The 17,573-nt window shown below is 40.9% G+C and overlaps 1 protein-coding gene across 10 annotated transcripts in view; it reads left to right on the top strand.

The window, feature by feature from the left end:
• The window catches only part of add1 (adducin 1 (alpha)), a 29,086-nt gene extending 12,322 nt beyond the window's left edge, over positions 1–16,764 (top strand). The window contains exons 7-19 of one of the 10 annotated variants that reach the window (XR_005078131.1): positions 89–232; positions 340–438; positions 783–956; positions 1,210–1,560; positions 4,664–4,759; positions 4,845–4,934; positions 8,585–8,741; positions 9,384–9,776; positions 10,651–10,740; positions 11,630–11,663; positions 12,346–12,361; positions 13,884–13,937; positions 14,511–14,633. Coding sequence is in view for 8 of the 10 variants with exons in the window: in XM_037117150.1 (XP_036973045.1) it covers positions 89–232; positions 340–438; positions 783–956; positions 1,210–1,560; positions 4,664–4,759; positions 4,845–4,934; positions 5,305–5,322; positions 6,434–6,520; positions 8,585–8,741; positions 9,384–9,776; positions 10,651–10,740; positions 14,511–14,809 (1,998 nt within the window). In the remaining 2 variants the exon portion in view is untranslated. Of the gene's footprint in view, positions 1–88; positions 233–339; positions 439–782; positions 957–1,209; positions 1,561–4,663; positions 4,760–4,844; positions 4,935–5,304; positions 5,323–6,433; positions 6,521–8,584; positions 8,742–9,383; positions 9,777–10,650; positions 10,741–11,629; positions 11,668–12,345; positions 13,938–14,510 lie in introns of all 10 variants that reach the window. The other 9 variants (XR_005078130.1, XM_037117150.1, XM_037117145.1 and 6 more) reach the window with 9 other exon arrangements.
• The last annotated feature ends 809 nt before the right edge of the window (positions 16,765–17,573 follow it).

Genomic DNA, 17,573 nt, shown 5'->3' with positions numbered 1-17,573 from the left:
TAAGGGACGCTGTATGCATAGTAATCATACTAAACACGGACGATGACCCATTATATTCTTATTTCATATGTTGTTTGTATGGTTGCAGGTGTCAGCCATGAAATGTGGCCTGTTGCCCATCTCACCTGAGGCACTGTCTCTGGGTGAGGTGGCCTATCATGACTACCATGGCATTCTGGTGGACGAGGAAGAATCTACTCTCATACAGAGGAACCTCGGGCCTAACAGCAAGGTAACTGCTGAGTTTCATAATATATCCTGCTAAATTCAGTCAAAAGCACATGGGAGAAATGCGCTTTTTTTTAATGTGGTAATGTTTTTGCTTTTCCCCTGTTGCAGGTTCTCATCCTGAGAAATCATGGCTTAGTGACTGTTGGTGAAACAGTGGAGGAAGCTTTCTATTATATCCACAATCTGGTCACTGCCTGTGAGATCCAGGTAGGACACACATTGAGCCTTGTTCAGAAGACATTAATGTCATGTCAAATAATCTTAAGGATGATCAGTTTGATATCGTTGTGCTATGATGTACAGAGCCTTGTATCTTCATTTGGGTTGTTATATTTGGCACCATGTGTTTTGTCTGCATTTTTCATAACAATTGTCTTTGTCCCTTGTCTCTCCACATTTTTATATCCTCCTTCATGTTGATGTCTTTGTTTTCGTGTATGTCCCCATGTCCACATTTTATTTTCCTTCTCTTTTCTGGATCCTGTCTGTGATTTGTTTGTTTGTCTGTCTGTCTCTATGTTCCCCCCACACCACACCCCGATTTCTTTCAGGTGCGAACACTGGCCAGCGCTGGAGGGCCAGATAATCTGGTGATGCTGGACCCGGGGAAATACAAGGCACGCCCACGGGTCCCAGAGCCAGCTGGCGATGGGTCCTCTATACACCCCAAGTGGCAAGTCGGGGAGCAGGAGTTTGAGGCTCTCATGAGAATGCTCGACAACTTGGTGAGTTGTAAGGGAAGACGGTGAAGTTGATGTTTTGCAGGGGAGGGGGAGTGTATGTATACTGCTGAATTCATTCAATACGTCCAAAGATTATCAGGGCAAATTATGCTGTCTTGGGTCCTTGAATTTGAGGGAATTGGGCCTGAAAAGTCCTTGTATTTGATGTGTCCTCTCTCAAAACACGGTCATATCATACTTATACTCTGACTTTAATTCACTAACCCCTGTTGTTGCTTGTCTTCCTGTGTCCCAGGGCTACAGGACGGGCTACCCTTACCGCTGCCCGTCATTGCGAGACAAAGCTAAAAAGTACAGTGATGTGGAGAGCGCTTCCTCAGCCCATGGTGGTTATTCATACGGCGAGGACAGTGACTCAGGTGCTCGCTCCCCGCTGAAACACAGCTTCCAGCGTGGCCAGCGTGACAAGACCCGCTGGGTCAATGCCGGCGGCCGGCCCGACGAGCCCTATGAGGACGGGCCCGACGGCAGCAGCCCCAAGTCGAAGCCTAAGGTGTGGACGAACATAACACACGATCACGTCAAACCCTTGCTGCAGTCTCTCTCGTCTGGTGTCTGCGTGCCAAGCTGTATAACCAACTGCTTGGTCTGTGCCTACCTTATTGTTCATAGTATAGATTTTACAGCTACCTTGTTGGTGGAAACGGGTAGGTGGTCGGCATCCTGAGGCTCTGGGGACAGTTAGGAGTAAAAGTATAGCACAAAGGTCCAGATCATCTTTTTCATGTAACTTTAAGCCTTAAAACCTGAGTTTTGCTTCTCACTACTTTTTAGGCTTTTGTGTGCTGCACTGTAACACTGTAATACCAGATGTCCTATTAACCCACCTTTCAAATGCAGTTACCTCTGCTCTGTTAATTACCTTGTAGCATAGCTGTGATTATTCCTTGACCCTCCTCTGCTGTTTTTCCCTTCTGGTCTCCTAATGCTTCATGATGCCAGGCCAGCTGCCCCCAGCATGCCCCACTGCATGAGTAGTAGTGAAATGCATTGTTGATGTTTTTCCCAGAGGAGCGAGCAGCAGGGGTGTGGCATGAGTCCTCGAGTGGGCAGGAGAATGTGATGAGACACGGTGACCACACCTATTGCTCACCGCCCAATAGTACAGGCTCTTAGTTTTGTTTTTGCATCTTGAAGTTAGCTTAGTTGCTCAAAAATGATAAGTAATTAGGATAAAGTAAGTTAGCTTTGAGACTATAGCAATGAAAATCTAAGGCTGAGTTTGCTTTAAGGACTGCTCACAAAGCCTATTTATGAGATTGCCTGCATAAATGAGGGAGGTGGCATGTCTCTGAGTCCAGAATAATGCCAGGTATATTATAAAAATAACAATTTTTATACAGCAAAGCACATTTCCTTGGCAAAAAAGTTATGCAGCCTGCTTTTCTAATTCTTACTTTTCTAAAAACGCAACTTCTATGTTTCTGTTTCCTCTATTATTTTTATTCTCTCTAGTTTCTTTCAGTTTATTCTTAAAGTGGTTTTGAACACCTCAGAGCCTGCATGAGTGGATTTGTTTGGAAACAAAAAACAGAAAAAAAGAGGAATGGAATTTGATCTGACTTTTAAAATCAATTATCTCCTGTTGGGAAAGTAGGAAATGTTGTGTTGTGAGACTCTTTCTCAGTGAGTATATCGTGTTTACATGTTCATCTCATACTCAACCAACCCAACCCAGCTACTTCCATCCAGAAAAAAAAACCCTTCCTCATCGAGCTAGCCCTCCTGGTTTGGCAGCTAACCAGCCAAGCTTAAAGTAAACGCAGGAATGAAGTCATGAGCTTACGCTTTCCACTGCGGATTACATGCCTAGTTTAAAACGGTCAAATAGATTATTTTGCATGAAAAGCTGAAGATTTGATTTGTATATTCACCCGCTGCTCATTTAATTTGATGCAAGAAATGGGTATTTTTTACTCCAATCATGCTGAGCATTACCAGGTTTACAAAAACACAATGAAAAGTAAATGGGGTACTTTTTTAAAAGAGGAAAATGGCAGCTAACAACACAATAAAAGGTTTCATCCTCTGCAGGAAAGATACACTCTTGTCGTAGTTTGTTGCGTTGTGACTCTTTTTGTCCCAACGTCGGGCGAGTGTCTTCGGTTGTGTTTCTCTCTTATCTCTGTCGTCCTTGTTGTCGTGTATCAGCCTGGGAAATGACTTTGGTGATGCCAGCTCACCCCTCACTGCCACTCTCGCTTCGTAAGCCAGACTCATCATCTCAGTCACCCACCCAGCCATCCCTTAAACCCCCTCACCTCCTGCCACCACCCCACCCCTCACTTATCCCTCCCTCCTTTACCCTGTCACCTTTTTTCTCATTCTGGGATGTTTTCAGTTGATATTCAGTGTGCTCCTTCTGTCTCTTGTATTCTTCTAGTACATCAATGATGATGACAAATGGATTTCAGTAGTACAGCTACACTGTTAGCATTTAGTTGTCGTCATGGATGAAGTCTTTTCATCCGTTTCTGACTGAGCATCACCAACACCAATCACTTCTGAGGTATTAAGCCAAAAAGGATGTAAACCACATGAAGGATTATAAAACACAGTGTTTCTTCTCTGTGAGCTCCCGAAACAGTCATACAAGCTTTACCTATAAGCAGCTTAAAAAATCATGAACTCCCCTTGCAATATGCTCATGAAACATTTTGCAGCTCCTTCGCACAAAAATTATCCTGAAAATGCCAGATGGCATTAGAAATCACACATTTTAAACATCTGTTTCTGTTTAACTTCCACCAACCTCGTGCAGGTTTGTGTGGGAGCCTCTACGGTTTTAGCCTATGTTTGGTGATATGAAAGTATATACCCTGCAGCGGTAAAAATGTGCCCCTCAGTAGAGCTTTAGAAATGTCTATGATGTCCATGTCTAGAGTGAGAGCTATGCCTTGTAGTCTCTGCAATGTATTCAGGGCATAATGCAGTGTTAAAGCACTACTTTACCAGTTAAAGACATCACTTCTTCCTTTAAACAATATAACAATATCCGAAATCTAAGATGATGTATTGTCTCATATCATGATAATGATATAATATTGATCTAGTGATATTTGGTGGCGCTAATGCACCTCTAAACTGGTTTGCCAGCTGTAGCAGACGGGAGATAAGAAAACATGGAGGAGGAGAGTGAAACTGTAATCAATGGGTAGGAGGCATTAAAAGCTTTCACAGAGCTTCCATTCTGTGTTTTGTTTATTTTAAGTGTTTCATGTGACGCAGTATGCATGGAAGTTATAAAAAAAAGAAGAGAAAAATAATCAAATGAAATGCATCACAGTATGATGTTGAACTTCAAACCATTTCTTAAACGGGAACTCCTCCAAACTAAACACTTCATTAGGTGATAGCATCCAACATTACCGGGAAAATCTAGTATCATGGGTCGATGAGTTAGCATCAGCTAAGTAATGTAGGTAATGATGTAGAACAGCCCTCAACCAAATTTATATAAAGTATGAATGAATCTTGCACATATTTTCTTAGTTGTGCCTCATCATCATTGGTTCACTTTCTACATTCAAACCTTTTTACAGCCATCTGACTTTGTCCTTTTCAGTTCAGCATGACTCTTGTATTGTGAAGCCTGCATTTGTCTAATTCTATTTTTGTGCTTGGGTTATCTTGTCATTCACCATATCTGGCCTTAGTTGTTTTTTTAACACTTCACGTGGTGTTTACAGTGGACGAAGGAAGAGGGACTCCGCCAGGCTGCCGTAGCCAATCAGTTCATCCCAATGAACACCAACCCGAAAGATGTCCTGGAAATGAGGAATAAGGTATCACGTTTTCTCCTTTTGCCGCCTACAAAGACTGATCTGCGGTTCATTGTTCTTTTATGACTTGAAATGTTGTTGTTTGTAGATCCGGGAGCAGAACCTACAGGACATAAAGACAGCAGGGCCACAGTCTCAGGTTCTGTGTGCCAGTACCGTGGAACGTACCTTTAACCAGGTCAGTTTGTGAACACATAAAAACCTCGCTGCCTCAGCTATCCTGACCTGGAGATGAATATGTGCCTCATGCCGATTAATCACCTGAGAGTTTGGTCTTTTGTTCAGTTTAAAAACATTCAAAAATATCTAAAAGCACAATATATTCTGTCCAGGTCTGGAGTCATCCCCTTAAGCCAAAATGCTGCAAAGTGTTAATATTGTTCCCCAAGTTGTCCTGGACAACACCATTAATTATGATCTGATTTGACATCAGTTTCAGAAGTAGTAACCTCACCACTAATATTAACAGCGAGCTAAACATGTCCTCCATGTTGTGTCCCAGAGCAATGGAGTGACTTTGTAACTGTCACATTACTCTTTAACCGCAGAGATTGTCAATCTGGCAGGTGAGTAGTGTTTGGGAGAGGTAACCTCACTCTGCTCTCCAAACCTGCCAGCTCCGGTCGTGTCCATATTCATACATTGTTCTTTTATTAATTTCTTTGTGGTTTTTTATTCATTTGGCCTTCTCTTATTGGTCGTTCAGAGTTGAGGATTTGAAATGTCTCAGCACTTGCAGGCTGGTCATTTTGGTCTCGTGCAATGTTTAACAAAATCCCCAATACAGTCTAGTCTCATATACTTGACATCTTGTGCATGCGCTCAATGCAAAAAAGGAAAATTGGCACTACAGTTTGCATGGTTTTCCCTCCTCTCGCTTGTCTCAGTCTTAGCACTTCCTGGACATGAGTTAACCAAGTTTAGGAATGCCTATAACTTGACCCAGCATGTTGTAATAATCCCAAAGGAGTCCTTGATGTGCTTATATATTGTCATAACTCGGCTCATACTGTAGGCCCCCCCTCTCCAAAGCATGATCCTGGCTGTATGTTGCATCACTGCTAAGCTATTCACAGCATCTCTTTCTGGAACCATCTCTCTTTGCATGCATTTCCAATGTTTGTGTATGTCTGTATGGTGTGGGAGTGAGTGTATGCAGAGGTGGAAAGTAACTAATCAGAGATACAAAATCACATTTGACCTTGCTTTTACCAGATCTCACACAGCTTTTTACAACTTAGAAAGAAAGAAAGGAAAGACTACGGATGAAACCTGGAGTTTACCTGTAGTAAGGGGACTTTCCCATGTCAAACCTCCTTTCTGAAAGGCTACTCTAAAATTTTACTCTGCAAACATTTAGATATTTGAGATTTTTAAGTATATACATTCTTATTGAAATGATTTTGGTTAGGCAACCATAAATATCTGCTCATCCAGAGGCAATACTTTTTTTTATAAAGAAGTTTTCAATAAAAGTAGCCTCATGTCTGCTAGAGGATTACATAGATAATAGCATTTGTACCTGTGCGATATATCGTAGTATTCTTTCCACCTTTGTGTGCATGAGAGGTGGTTTTCTCCTGAATGGTTGAACACATTCATGCTGATTTGAATGTGGTGGTGTTTTAAGAGCTGGGTTGTGCCCTTCCTCCCCCCTCACTGGGTTTACTATTGCAGGACGCCCCTCTTTCTGACTGTACAGACACTATTGATGGCCTCGATGTGTCCGAGGGGTCCTATAGTCCTGCTAAATCAATTAGAAAGGTACTTACAGCTCCAGTCACAAATATATTCACCCTTACTTCACATCATCCTCTGAGCCTGCAGATAGACATTACGTCTGGGCCTGATAAGTAAATAATGCTAGAATGGGGCAGTTTTTTCTGTGTTTTGGTTAAGTTCAGACCTTTTTCCCCCTCTTTAAGGTGTTGTGGTCATACAGTGGTAATGTCTGAGCCTGGTGTTACAGCCGTAGATAGTAAGTAATCTGTGCGTGATGTAGTCTGCTGTGTTTGTTGTAGGAAGAGAGTCTCTCCCAGTATGCAACCAGGATAGTGTCACAGCCATAGAAAACGTCATGCTGTTAGGGATAGATCAGTTTATGTAGTCAGCTATAAAGTGTCCAGATAAGCTGAGGTTGCAGCATAATAATTTGCGCCAGGTTATGTGTTGTGTTCACTTCCACAGTAGAAAATAAAGTTCCTATTGATGCAACGTAGTTGACTGTCAAAAGCTAGATTCCAGCTATGTGCCAGGTTGAAGTAAAGTAAAAGTGCCTAAAACCAGAGGTTTACCAACTAAGGTTCAGACATCCTGTTAATCATGGAATCAGACTTTATGGGGAGTGGAACAAACATGTTGTGCAGTCATATATGGGTCATTCCATGTAAACCTGCAAAATTCCAGAACCAGTAGAAAAACAGGCTCAGTAGGTATCACACTGATAGAAAACCTTGAAGTCAACACAGTACAGTTATCTTCCAATGAAGTCAAACCACTGGATGTAAAATTACGGTTACAGTGAAAAACTTATTTCAGTAATATCTTTGAATTGTTTTAGGCATGTGATAATGGACATCAACTGTTTCACAAATGTTTCAAGGAAATTAAAATGATCCAAAAAATGAGTCTCTTTATTCAGGTAAAGAATAACTTCCCAATATCAATTTGATTACTGCAATCACTCAGCAAGTGACTATTTAAATGACTACATGTTGCAAAGTTTCTGTAGGGTCTCATGAATGTTCAGGACAAATTTCACCCCAATCCAGTGAAAAATAAGTACTTGAGGCTTATAATACACATACGCAGAGTTACAAATGAGCTTAAATCTAGCTCAGAAGGTCAAACAAAAATTCACAAGTAAGTATTAAGAGCACAGCTGTAAGTTTTTACAAGATCAAATGAATGTAATTGAACTTTCAACATGAATCCTGTCAAGAAAATCCATGACACAAACTGGGAGGCCCGCGGTGAGTTGGTATGGCATGACCCATATGTACTGATGAAGTGGATCGGATGATTGATAGCAGAATAGTACTTGGATTTGTACTTGATTGGAACAATACAACATCTCTTCCATGCAGCTGCAGGCTATTGTAGTGATGAATCCTCAAAATAGCCCAAACTCAGCTGGAGCACACAGGGTCTCTTTGTCTCTTTGTGACATTACACAGTTAAATTTATGATTTTAGTTGATCCTAAAGGTGAAAGATTGATATCATGAGTTTGTCTGTAGGATGGATTTTCACCATTGTTTTGAAACTTACTGTTGCAAGTTGAAGTAGGCAATAAAAAAGGGGCTGATGATTAGATCCAGTGATCAGGGTGTTTCTTGCATGTGTCGTCAAAAGTGAAGTTTAGCTAATGAAAGAACTATTGCTGTTTATGTTAGTCTGCTTTTTTTTTTTGGGTTCAGCTTGACTACATCCTGTGCGCCTGGTGATATACTCTTGGCTTTCTCACATCTGTCAGTGCTTGGCTGAATGTAGCAATATTGTATGGAATCTTTTTTTAAAAAATGGAAAAATGTTGCTTTTAGCTCTTGAAACGAGTGCTTCCTGGATTGTGAAATGGCCTGTTAGCTATAACTTATGCTTAAGATATATAATAATTGATCTATGGCTGAACTTCTGCTCATGCTGCGTAATAACTGTGTGTAGAATGCCTTTGAGCTCTCAAGTTTCAGAGTCTTCAAGTTTTAAAACTGTACATTTTCTGACACTGCTGCTATTTTTCAATATATTAAATCCTTCAATGTGTTACCTTTTAGTAACTTTTTACTGAGATGTCTCATCTCTTTCTGCCTTCCTTCTGTGTGTCCTGAAGGGGGAGCTAGTGACCGCATCCAAGGCCATCATCGAGAAGGAGTACCAGCCCAAGGTCATCGTCAGCAAGCAGGGTCCCAACCCCTTCACCAAACTCACCGACCAGGAGCTGGAGGAATACCGCAAGGAGGTGGAGCAGAAACAGAAAGGGCCTGAAGGTAAAGGAGAGGAGAAGAGAAGATGATGTTAACCTCATTATGATGTGAAAAGAAAAAAAAACGCACTTTACACACTTTGTGTACTTCTTTGTAACTGCATTTTATTTCATTTTTGTCTTTTTTTTTTACCACAATCCTGCTTTGATCAAATTGCCAGATAAAGCTTAGTTTCTCTTGGCCACTGGTTGTGATTATTTTCCACTCAGATTTGATAACGATACGTCTACACAACGATGAGCGTAGGCAGCGTTTAAATCCTTGCAAATGACAGTTTAATCACTTGAAATGTTTGAGTCCTTCTCGGGGTAAAATTGCTTTGCATATATGACAGGGAACTATGTTGTGTGATTCACAGCTCTCTCCTTCTGTAATCACCCTTCCTTGACCTCCTGCGAGACAGAAAATGACGCTTGATAATGGCACTTAGATAAGTCTACACAGTTGGCAGAGATGCAGGTTAATATTGAGCCGAGATCACTTCAGCTTGTGTAGTATAACATAAAAATTGTGTTTTAGTTAATTAATGTGTAGCTGTTTTAAACATATACCTTTATAAAATTAGAACAAATAAGACCTTCCTGCAGGATTATGCTTAAACCTAATGGACTCTCTACACACATTCACACACACATGAATCCACAGTGCAGGAACGAGATGATGGTAGGGAGGGATCAGCCTCCAGCGTACCCTGTCCTGAGCCTGAAACGCTACTGAGGGGTCAGGCCTCGGTCTCCACACCTCTACAGTCTACAGCTGACTCTCCCAGCTTAGAGAGAGCCCCGGCTCCAGCTGCCACACCCGCAACACCGGCGTCTGAGCAGGGCTCTCCTTCCATCGGCCCCTCAAGCGGGGGGCCTGAACCTCCTCAGAACCTCGTCAAAGCTGCAGAGGCGATTGTAGATGAGGTTTTTTCCACCGTGCAGGAGATTCTTTCAGCTCCAGATTCCCCTCACAAGGAGTTCCACTGCGCCGTGCTGCGAGCCCTCAGCAAGGAGCCGTTAGTGACGGATGTGGCAAAGGCAGACCAGGCTCCAGGTACACCAGATGAAGCGGAGTCCTGCCTAAAATCCGGCCTTCCGCTTCCCTCCCCACCCCGCTCAGCCTTGGCCCGTCTCACTCCATACCGCTGCCTTGGGAATTGTGGGGAACCCCTGCCTGCTGTGTCCTCTCCTTTCTCTGGGGGTTCGGAGTCCGCTGCCATTGTTTTACCTCCCTACCCACAATCTTCAAAGCCTTTTGCTTGATTATTTACCTCCCCCTCCCATCCCTTCTCTCTGATGCCTCATGCAAAGGCATCAGAGCTGTGGCAGATCAGATTATCTCTCTGCAGTTTTAATGGGCGAGGAGCTGAGCAGAGAGGATGTGAGGAGTGAGAACGAGCTCATCTCTAAAACCACCCTCTTGCTTTTAGGGTTCTCGCTCCTCAAGTCTGAAAGTGCTTTTTGCAGTGGAGTGCTGTGCTAACATTTGAGGGAGCTGTGTATAAGCTCAGTCATCCAATCAGAACATCCCATGTGTGGACATGAATACTAGTGTCCTCCTTCTTTTCCTTTTAACCTGTCCTGGATATATCTCTGTTGGTGTCTACTCTCCCGATTGTACCTCTGACTGGTCTCCAAAAGAACTAATGATAGTTTAGGTTTGTTTGGGATATTCTAAGGTTGATTTTTGTGGGATTTGTTTGAAAGCTTTTGCAGTGTTCTCCTTTTTTAGGCTTCTTCCCTGATTTGTTTCTTTGTGTTTACCTCCTTGTTTGTTTGGCGATGTTGTTGGTGTTGATCTCTTCAGATTCTTTTAAACAAATCAGTCTAAATTCTAGCCCACAATTATTATATCAGTGATTTTTTTGATGTACACTCCTTATGTGAAACCCTTTCTAATCATTTAATTTCTGCTGATTTTCATCCAGACACAGTGGAGCTAGTAGAGCCTGAGGAGGAGCCCAAAGGCCAGAAACCCACCTCCACGCCACCCAGCACCCCGATCAGAGCAGACGAAGGTAGGTTGCACCTGAAGTACTTGACATACCCGGCTCGCCTGGCTCAGCATGGGTTTTTTCAGTCCTCTGGCTGAGTTTTGGGGGCTTTTTTAGGGTCTACAGAGGGAATGCGGAGGCTCCTGCCCGTCCACCTGCCTGTCTGTCTTGGGGTCTGTTCATGTCGTGGTCTTTAATACTACTACTACTACTACGGGTGCTGTGTTGTGTTTTCCGTAATAAGAGGCCAAGAGGTTTTGATCACCTGATTTATACTGTGATAGATGGGGAATAGGCTTCAGTACACAGTCTCCAGATGTAATATCAGGAAATAGTCCATATTTGAATAAAAACTTATTTTTAGCATTGAGTTATGGACCCCAGTACAGACATCTCAGTCTATTTTGTTTCTCTTGTTTTTATTTTTCCTCCCTCTTGGTCTTTATTACTATTGGATTACACCTATATGGACAGTATCATCCATGATGATACCAGACCTGACCCTGGACATACCAGGAAGTTATAAGCCTAGGTACTTTAATTTGGCATTATTCCAATCAGTTCTTATTGTAGTCATTTAGTTATAGTCTGTGTAAGGGAGGAAGGAATGAGTAGCTTTGATCGCAGGTGTAATCGAATAACAATGAAATGTTGTTATATAACATATGTCTCTATGTACAGTATCTCCTTTACCCCTTCACTTCCATTCTCATCTTTTTGGGGGTTACTAAGAATGGTTCCCACCATTCTTTTTAAATTTTTCCTCTGGTGTTTTTTTTTTTTTTTTTTTTTGTTCTTATCTATTTCACTTTTTAATTTCCTTTTTAATTTAACACGGTGCCTGTGGTTTGATCTGCATAGACATTTGTTTCTACTTGTGCTTTTTCTTCTTTGTGGCTGCGATTACAATCAGGAGATGGAAATACAAAAGAGTACCTGTTGCCATAGTAAGTACGTACTGTTCCACCTCCTCGACACCCTCCTAATTACCCTCCACCCCCCATGCCTTGTTTGTTCATATACCCTTTTTCTTTGCATGGCTTCACTAGCAGAGCTGTTCTTGGTTTGAACTAACCCATTATCTGGGGCTTGAGGATGTTCTGCTGGCTTTCACGTGGTTCTCTGAACTCCTCTGAATCTCTTTCTTGGAGTTGATGGGGGTTATTTCAGAGAGCTCCTCCCTCCTTTGTTATTTGACATGATTCACTGTTTATGTTTTTTAAAAAGATTGAATGACTAAGAAATCATTATATAATTTGGTTGGACACATTTTATGAAGTTTCTTATTTAAGTATATATTTTGGGTTTGAATTCAAGGGGTTGAGAAATAATAATCTATTTCAGGTGTGTTCCTTCGATCTGTAATATTCATTAAAATCCTGTTTACCCAGCTGACAGTGAACTGGTTTGAACAAAAGTGGAGGATGTTCCTGAAGTAAACCTCATGACCCACCAAACCTTTCCGTTAGATAATCTCTCTTTTCTTCCTGCCAATGATCCACTATCAGAATAACCAAACGTCTCTTGCACATGTGCACATTCTATCAATGTTGATGACACTGTATATGTTTCATGGAAAAAAAATCAGGTAATGTTTTGAAAATGTGTTCAATGTTGTTTGTCTTACAGACGAGTTCTTTACCAGGTACAAATCATCATTTTATTTGAGTGTGGCTTTTGAACCAAACTTGCTGCTGTTGGGCTTTGCTGAGACTCACTGATGGTTTAACTTGAAACATGGTTGAGGTCCAGCGCTTGGCTGTGTGGTGGTGTTGGTCTCCATTTTATCTGTCTGTGTGTTCGGCCTCATCTCTGTTCTGACAGACTTGAAAGATGTGAAATGAAGACTGGTTTCTCGGGCCTTGGCAAAGGATTTTTTTCCTGCAAGTCTTTGTAGCATGTGGGCAATATTAAAAATGAACAAAGCTGTGGGTTTGCACCTGACTGCACTGTGTGAGCTTCTACCTGAGCTTGAAGGCTAGTTGTTTAGATGCTGTTAAGGACTGATCCACCCTCTGGATCCAGCACCAGCGCTTGTCTTCCCTCTTTGTGCCGGGAGTATTTTCTAAGGATGACACCGTCAGATAGTTAAAAGAAAAAAAAAGCCTAACTAAAGAAGCCAGCAGAATCATTCAAAAGCAGCGTCTTGTTAACAGCTAGCAACTGTTTTGCCACTGAAATAGCAACTGCCACTCAGAGATTTCAGCAGTTTCACTGAGCTAGCTAGGTTTATTAGCTAGCCTTGTTACTTGTTTTAAAATGTCAACGCTGTGTGACTTAAAATGGCAGAAAATCTGCAAGAAGGTCCTCTCAAAAATTGTGCTAAGGCTAACAAGCGCCAGGTGTTACAGTGCGTCTTAGCCTTGGAATTACAAAATAGTGCAATAAGGAAAATCTAATGAGACTTTCATTACAACATAACCTCTCTTCAGATGTTTACTCCAACACACTTGGACAAACACAACGGCTAGATTAATACTTCAGTGTTTAGTCACTTTTAGGACAGACTTTGAGAGCGATTGACTTTGAGAAAATACGTGTTTGACAAACCAAACGGTTTTTAAATGGTACCCCTGATCCAATGAAGAGCAGGGCCACAAAATGCTGTAGCTTTTATTAGCTGATGATATGCTAACTCTTAGCCATGGAACTGGTTACTAATGTTTGTGGTGTGTAAATCAGCCAGGTATGCTAATGTTTGTAGCCTACCTAGCTAGCTAGAGCAGATAAACATGCTGGTTTAAAAAAAAAAAAAAAAAAAAGAGCCAAATTTTTAAAGGCGTATTGAAAGTGGTTCATTTATAGAACAAAATATAAACAACTAATAATAATAATTCTGTGTTTGCATTGATACATAGTCTCTTTATTGTGATTCTGAAACAAACAGACTGTCATTATTAAGACCGGAACATCTCTAGCTCGTGTCTTTACTCCCAGCAACCAGATTCAATTGATATCAGATATAATACTGCACTTACACTTTCTAACTCTCGTGAATAATTCAAGACCCTAATTTTAACATATTATCCTTGAGAGCTTTGCCAGTTTTGATTTGATTTAACGCATTATGTAACCTCACTTATGCGGATATGTTGTTGGAATCTTTGAAAACATTACGATACCTTTTTGTTTTTGCAGACAGTCATTTTTTCTTTGTTTGTATACAGGGTGCAAATGAGCCAGGGAACTGCACTCATTAAGATTTCCCTGTTGAAATGAAGGTAAAATGAAGTGCTGTGAATGAGCGTGGGCATGTCAAAATAGGATCAAATAAAAGCAGTCAGAGAGATTAATGAGAGCAAAGCGTTATTTCAAGTTGCTTGTTGTCATTTTCAAATATAAGTAAACAAATGGAGTCCTGTATAGACGCTCCTCTGTTATGTAAGCAAACCGGTGCATCTTTGTTTGGCTTTTGGGTTTTTTCTCAGGTGAATTATTTTACTACAGTATTAAGTGCTCTTTTGGCTTTCAGTGGGAATGTTGCCTGTGGAAGTGTAAGACTTTTGTCCTTCAAGGCTGTTAAACTGTTCTTGAGCTATTTATCTTAGTTTTGTCATGTGCATATATATACATTGGTCTGATTTAAATACATAGATCTTGTAGATGTCATTAACTACAGAGGCCTAGTCATGTGAACTCAAGCGGTGAGTGGTGCTTTTTTAAGTAGAAAGTCTTGTTGATTTAGCAGCTTATCCAGTGGTCGATTTGGTGTCTCCTGGTGTGGAAACTGAGCCGCGCGGATCCATCAGTCTGTCGTCTGAGATCAGTAACACTGTCCCTTCTCCTCCCATCAGAGTCCTTACCTGAACAAACCTATAAGGATGAGAGCGACGCAGCCACCCTGAGACAGACCCTCCCCGATTTAACGCCCGATGACCCCTCCGACGCCCCAGCACTTCCTGCCGAGGACACCGCCCCTGCCCCTGCTGCTGCCGCCACCACCGCGGACGCAGAGGCAGCTGAGGGGGAGGAAGCCGCTGACGCTGGCGACCAGGAGGGTGACGAGTCTCCCAGCAAATCTCCCTCCAAAAAGAAAAAGAAGTTCCGCACTCCTTCCTTCCTGAAGAAAAACAAAAAAAAGACAGATTCCTAGATTGGAGAATGTTGGATCGGTCCTCCTGGCTGGCCTCTGCCTCTTTTCATTGCCGCTTTTTGTCTGCTGTCATTGCACCCTTCGAGCAAGCCACAGTTACACAGTTATGCTTTTTCGTTGTTTTGATATTATTTGTCGCTGGCTTATTAACCTATTTTTCCTCGTTAGCGTGTGCCAATTTTGTATACAGTGTAAAAATGATTGATTGCATAAAGGTTTTTAATTATTAGAGGCTTTTAGTTGTGAGTGAGTGATACATTCTGTCTTGTCCACTCCATCTGGCCTTTAATGCATGTCTATTACTACAGGCCCACGCGCTCAATGTGAGGTTTTAGGGTTTTATCACCCTCATTTTTTTTTTTAAAGCAAAATGGTATTATTAAACTGTTGTAACCACTAGAATGTATTGGGATTGTATCAAAAAAATATGTCCAAGTGTCTTTTAATAACAGTGAATGCAGAAAGAGAAGCTAACCTCTCATTCGGCTGGTGGTAAATTTTGACAATGAGAATTATAAATTCGCGTAGAGCTAAATTTACCTCTGAAGCTGCACTGAAGTGATTACATGTTAGCAGGCCAGGAAAAATACAGTCATACAAAGTCCATGTTATTGTTTCCATAATCCCATATTTTGAATAAATCATCCAGAAGAAGCTAAATGACATCTGGGTGTTGGTTGACTTTTCCTATTTTTTTTAAAACCTCAAAATCGTCATTTGTCACAGCCTTAACTTACAGGTATGTTGTATAGTTCTTCGGATCTTTAAATGACGTGGACGTTTGGTTTAATATTACTCAAACTGGATTAATCTGCAGATGAACGCTATCGAGTCATCCCAGAAAGTGTCGGCGAGCATCGTCTTGACGGGTTGATGATGAAATGAGTATGAAGGAATGTGTGTGAACAATTTCTCAGTTCATGTTTTTCATTTATTCTAATGATATGAGCTTTGTTTTTGCATTTTGCCCCTGGGTTTCTTTCTGTCTCTGAAAGTCAGAAACAGGCAGAAATGCTCTATATTTTCTGAGTTTACATATTTCATTTTGTTCTCAATTATGTCATTTTGCTTTTTTTTTTTTTTTTTTTTTTAAATTGCGCTTTTTCTTGCAAAGTAGATTGAGCCATGATTGTGCTTGCGGTGAGAGAGCACTGTGAACCCTCCTCTTTTATAAACCACTGTCTGGGATCTCATACCACACACTGCTTTTTAGGTAGTCTTATCATAAACACAGTTGTTACAGTTGTAAATGACAATGTCACTGTTATGAAAGCTGCATGATCAATTATATTTCCGATCTTGGAATTTTCCTGTGTGAAACTCCACTCTGAGCAGACCGACTTTGCCACTGAATACTTTGTGTGTTTCCAGCTGCAGTAAAGACACAATGTACACTGGAGAAGCAACTCTCTTATTTTTCTCTCATGTTGCTGATTGCGAATGAGCTGTGCTTAAGGTTGCAGGGCATTAATACCAAGGCCATCTCATCACGTTGCTTCCTAACTCGTGTTTTGTCATACAGTTTTAGTCTTGTGGTGATTGGAAAGGCAACACTAACAGGAAACTAATCTGAGATGCTGGTGTATCCAAATCTTCACATACAAGCACAGAATGTCTAACTCCTGAAGGACTGCATGTGAAGAGTGCTTAGAGTGCATACTGTCCTTTAAATGACTAACTACCCCTTTTATTTGAATTATATTTTATTTTAGCTTTAGCGTTCCGATAACAGTACTAAAGTCCTTGTAACCATGTTATCATTTAAGTCAACCAGAGATTTTTTTTATTATTTTATTTTAAATCTCACAGCTATGCTGATTTGTATTCTGTCTGATCTACTTCCAAATTGAATTGTCTCATCATTAAACCATCTATGGACTTAAAACTTCCACCTATCTTTTCTCATGGTTCTGCCTCTTTCACAGCCATGAATAAAAACACTACCATGTAAGTCAGAATGGTGTGATTGTACTCATTTCAACATGGCCTCGCTGCAAATAACATTGAACTATGATGTAAACTAGATTGCACTTGAGGTGAATCACATTGCCTCTTTGGGTTTTACAATCTGTTAGATGAAAGACATCCTCTGTCCTTAGCTGGCCGATTTGAGTGAGGAAAAACGGGCCACACTGGATGTTGCAGCAGTGAAATAACATGCAAGTTTATCGGGAATATCTGGGGACATGTTTACAAAAATGTTGCTGATATTTATAGAACTGGATGTGCATATTAAATCAATATACCTTCGAAATAATTTTAAAAATCAGCAGTAATTCAACAAGCAACTTGTCTAAAAGCTAGGCAGAAGTACAGAACCAGAGACTTAAAAACCACAGAAGCTACAGACAGACTCTGGGATGACCACTCATGAACAGCAATCTTACAAATAATGACTGATAATATATAGGTATGACAAATTTAAAACTACCTGGGAGTGATTCTGAGTCAGGCAGATAAATGACTGATTGGAGGTGCAGAAAAACAGACAACTTATGGTTTGGGCTGGATGTTCTACATGTGGACAATGAAGCAGATGGAAAAAAGCAGGACATCAAGTGAGTGAAGAGTAAAAACTGGAAAATAAAAACAGATGTGTTGTAATGGAATTTTTAAAAAATCTGCTTATATAGGAATGTGAGTTTATGTGTGCAATGTGTGCAGTTTGAGAACTATTTAATAGTAATCATTCTGGATTTTAAAAAGTTTGTTGCTGTAACACTTAATGGGATTTTAAAAATGATTATCAAATAAATTAAAAAAT

The sequence above is a fragment of the Acanthopagrus latus genome, chromosome 12 (genome assembly GCF_904848185.1).
Source record: "Acanthopagrus latus isolate v.2019 chromosome 12, fAcaLat1.1, whole genome shotgun sequence".
In the NCBI taxonomy this organism is placed as follows: Eukaryota; Metazoa; Chordata; class Actinopteri; order Spariformes; family Sparidae; genus Acanthopagrus; species Acanthopagrus latus.
Note: the sequence above shows the minus strand (reverse complement) of the source record. Positions and strands in the feature narration are given on the sequence as shown.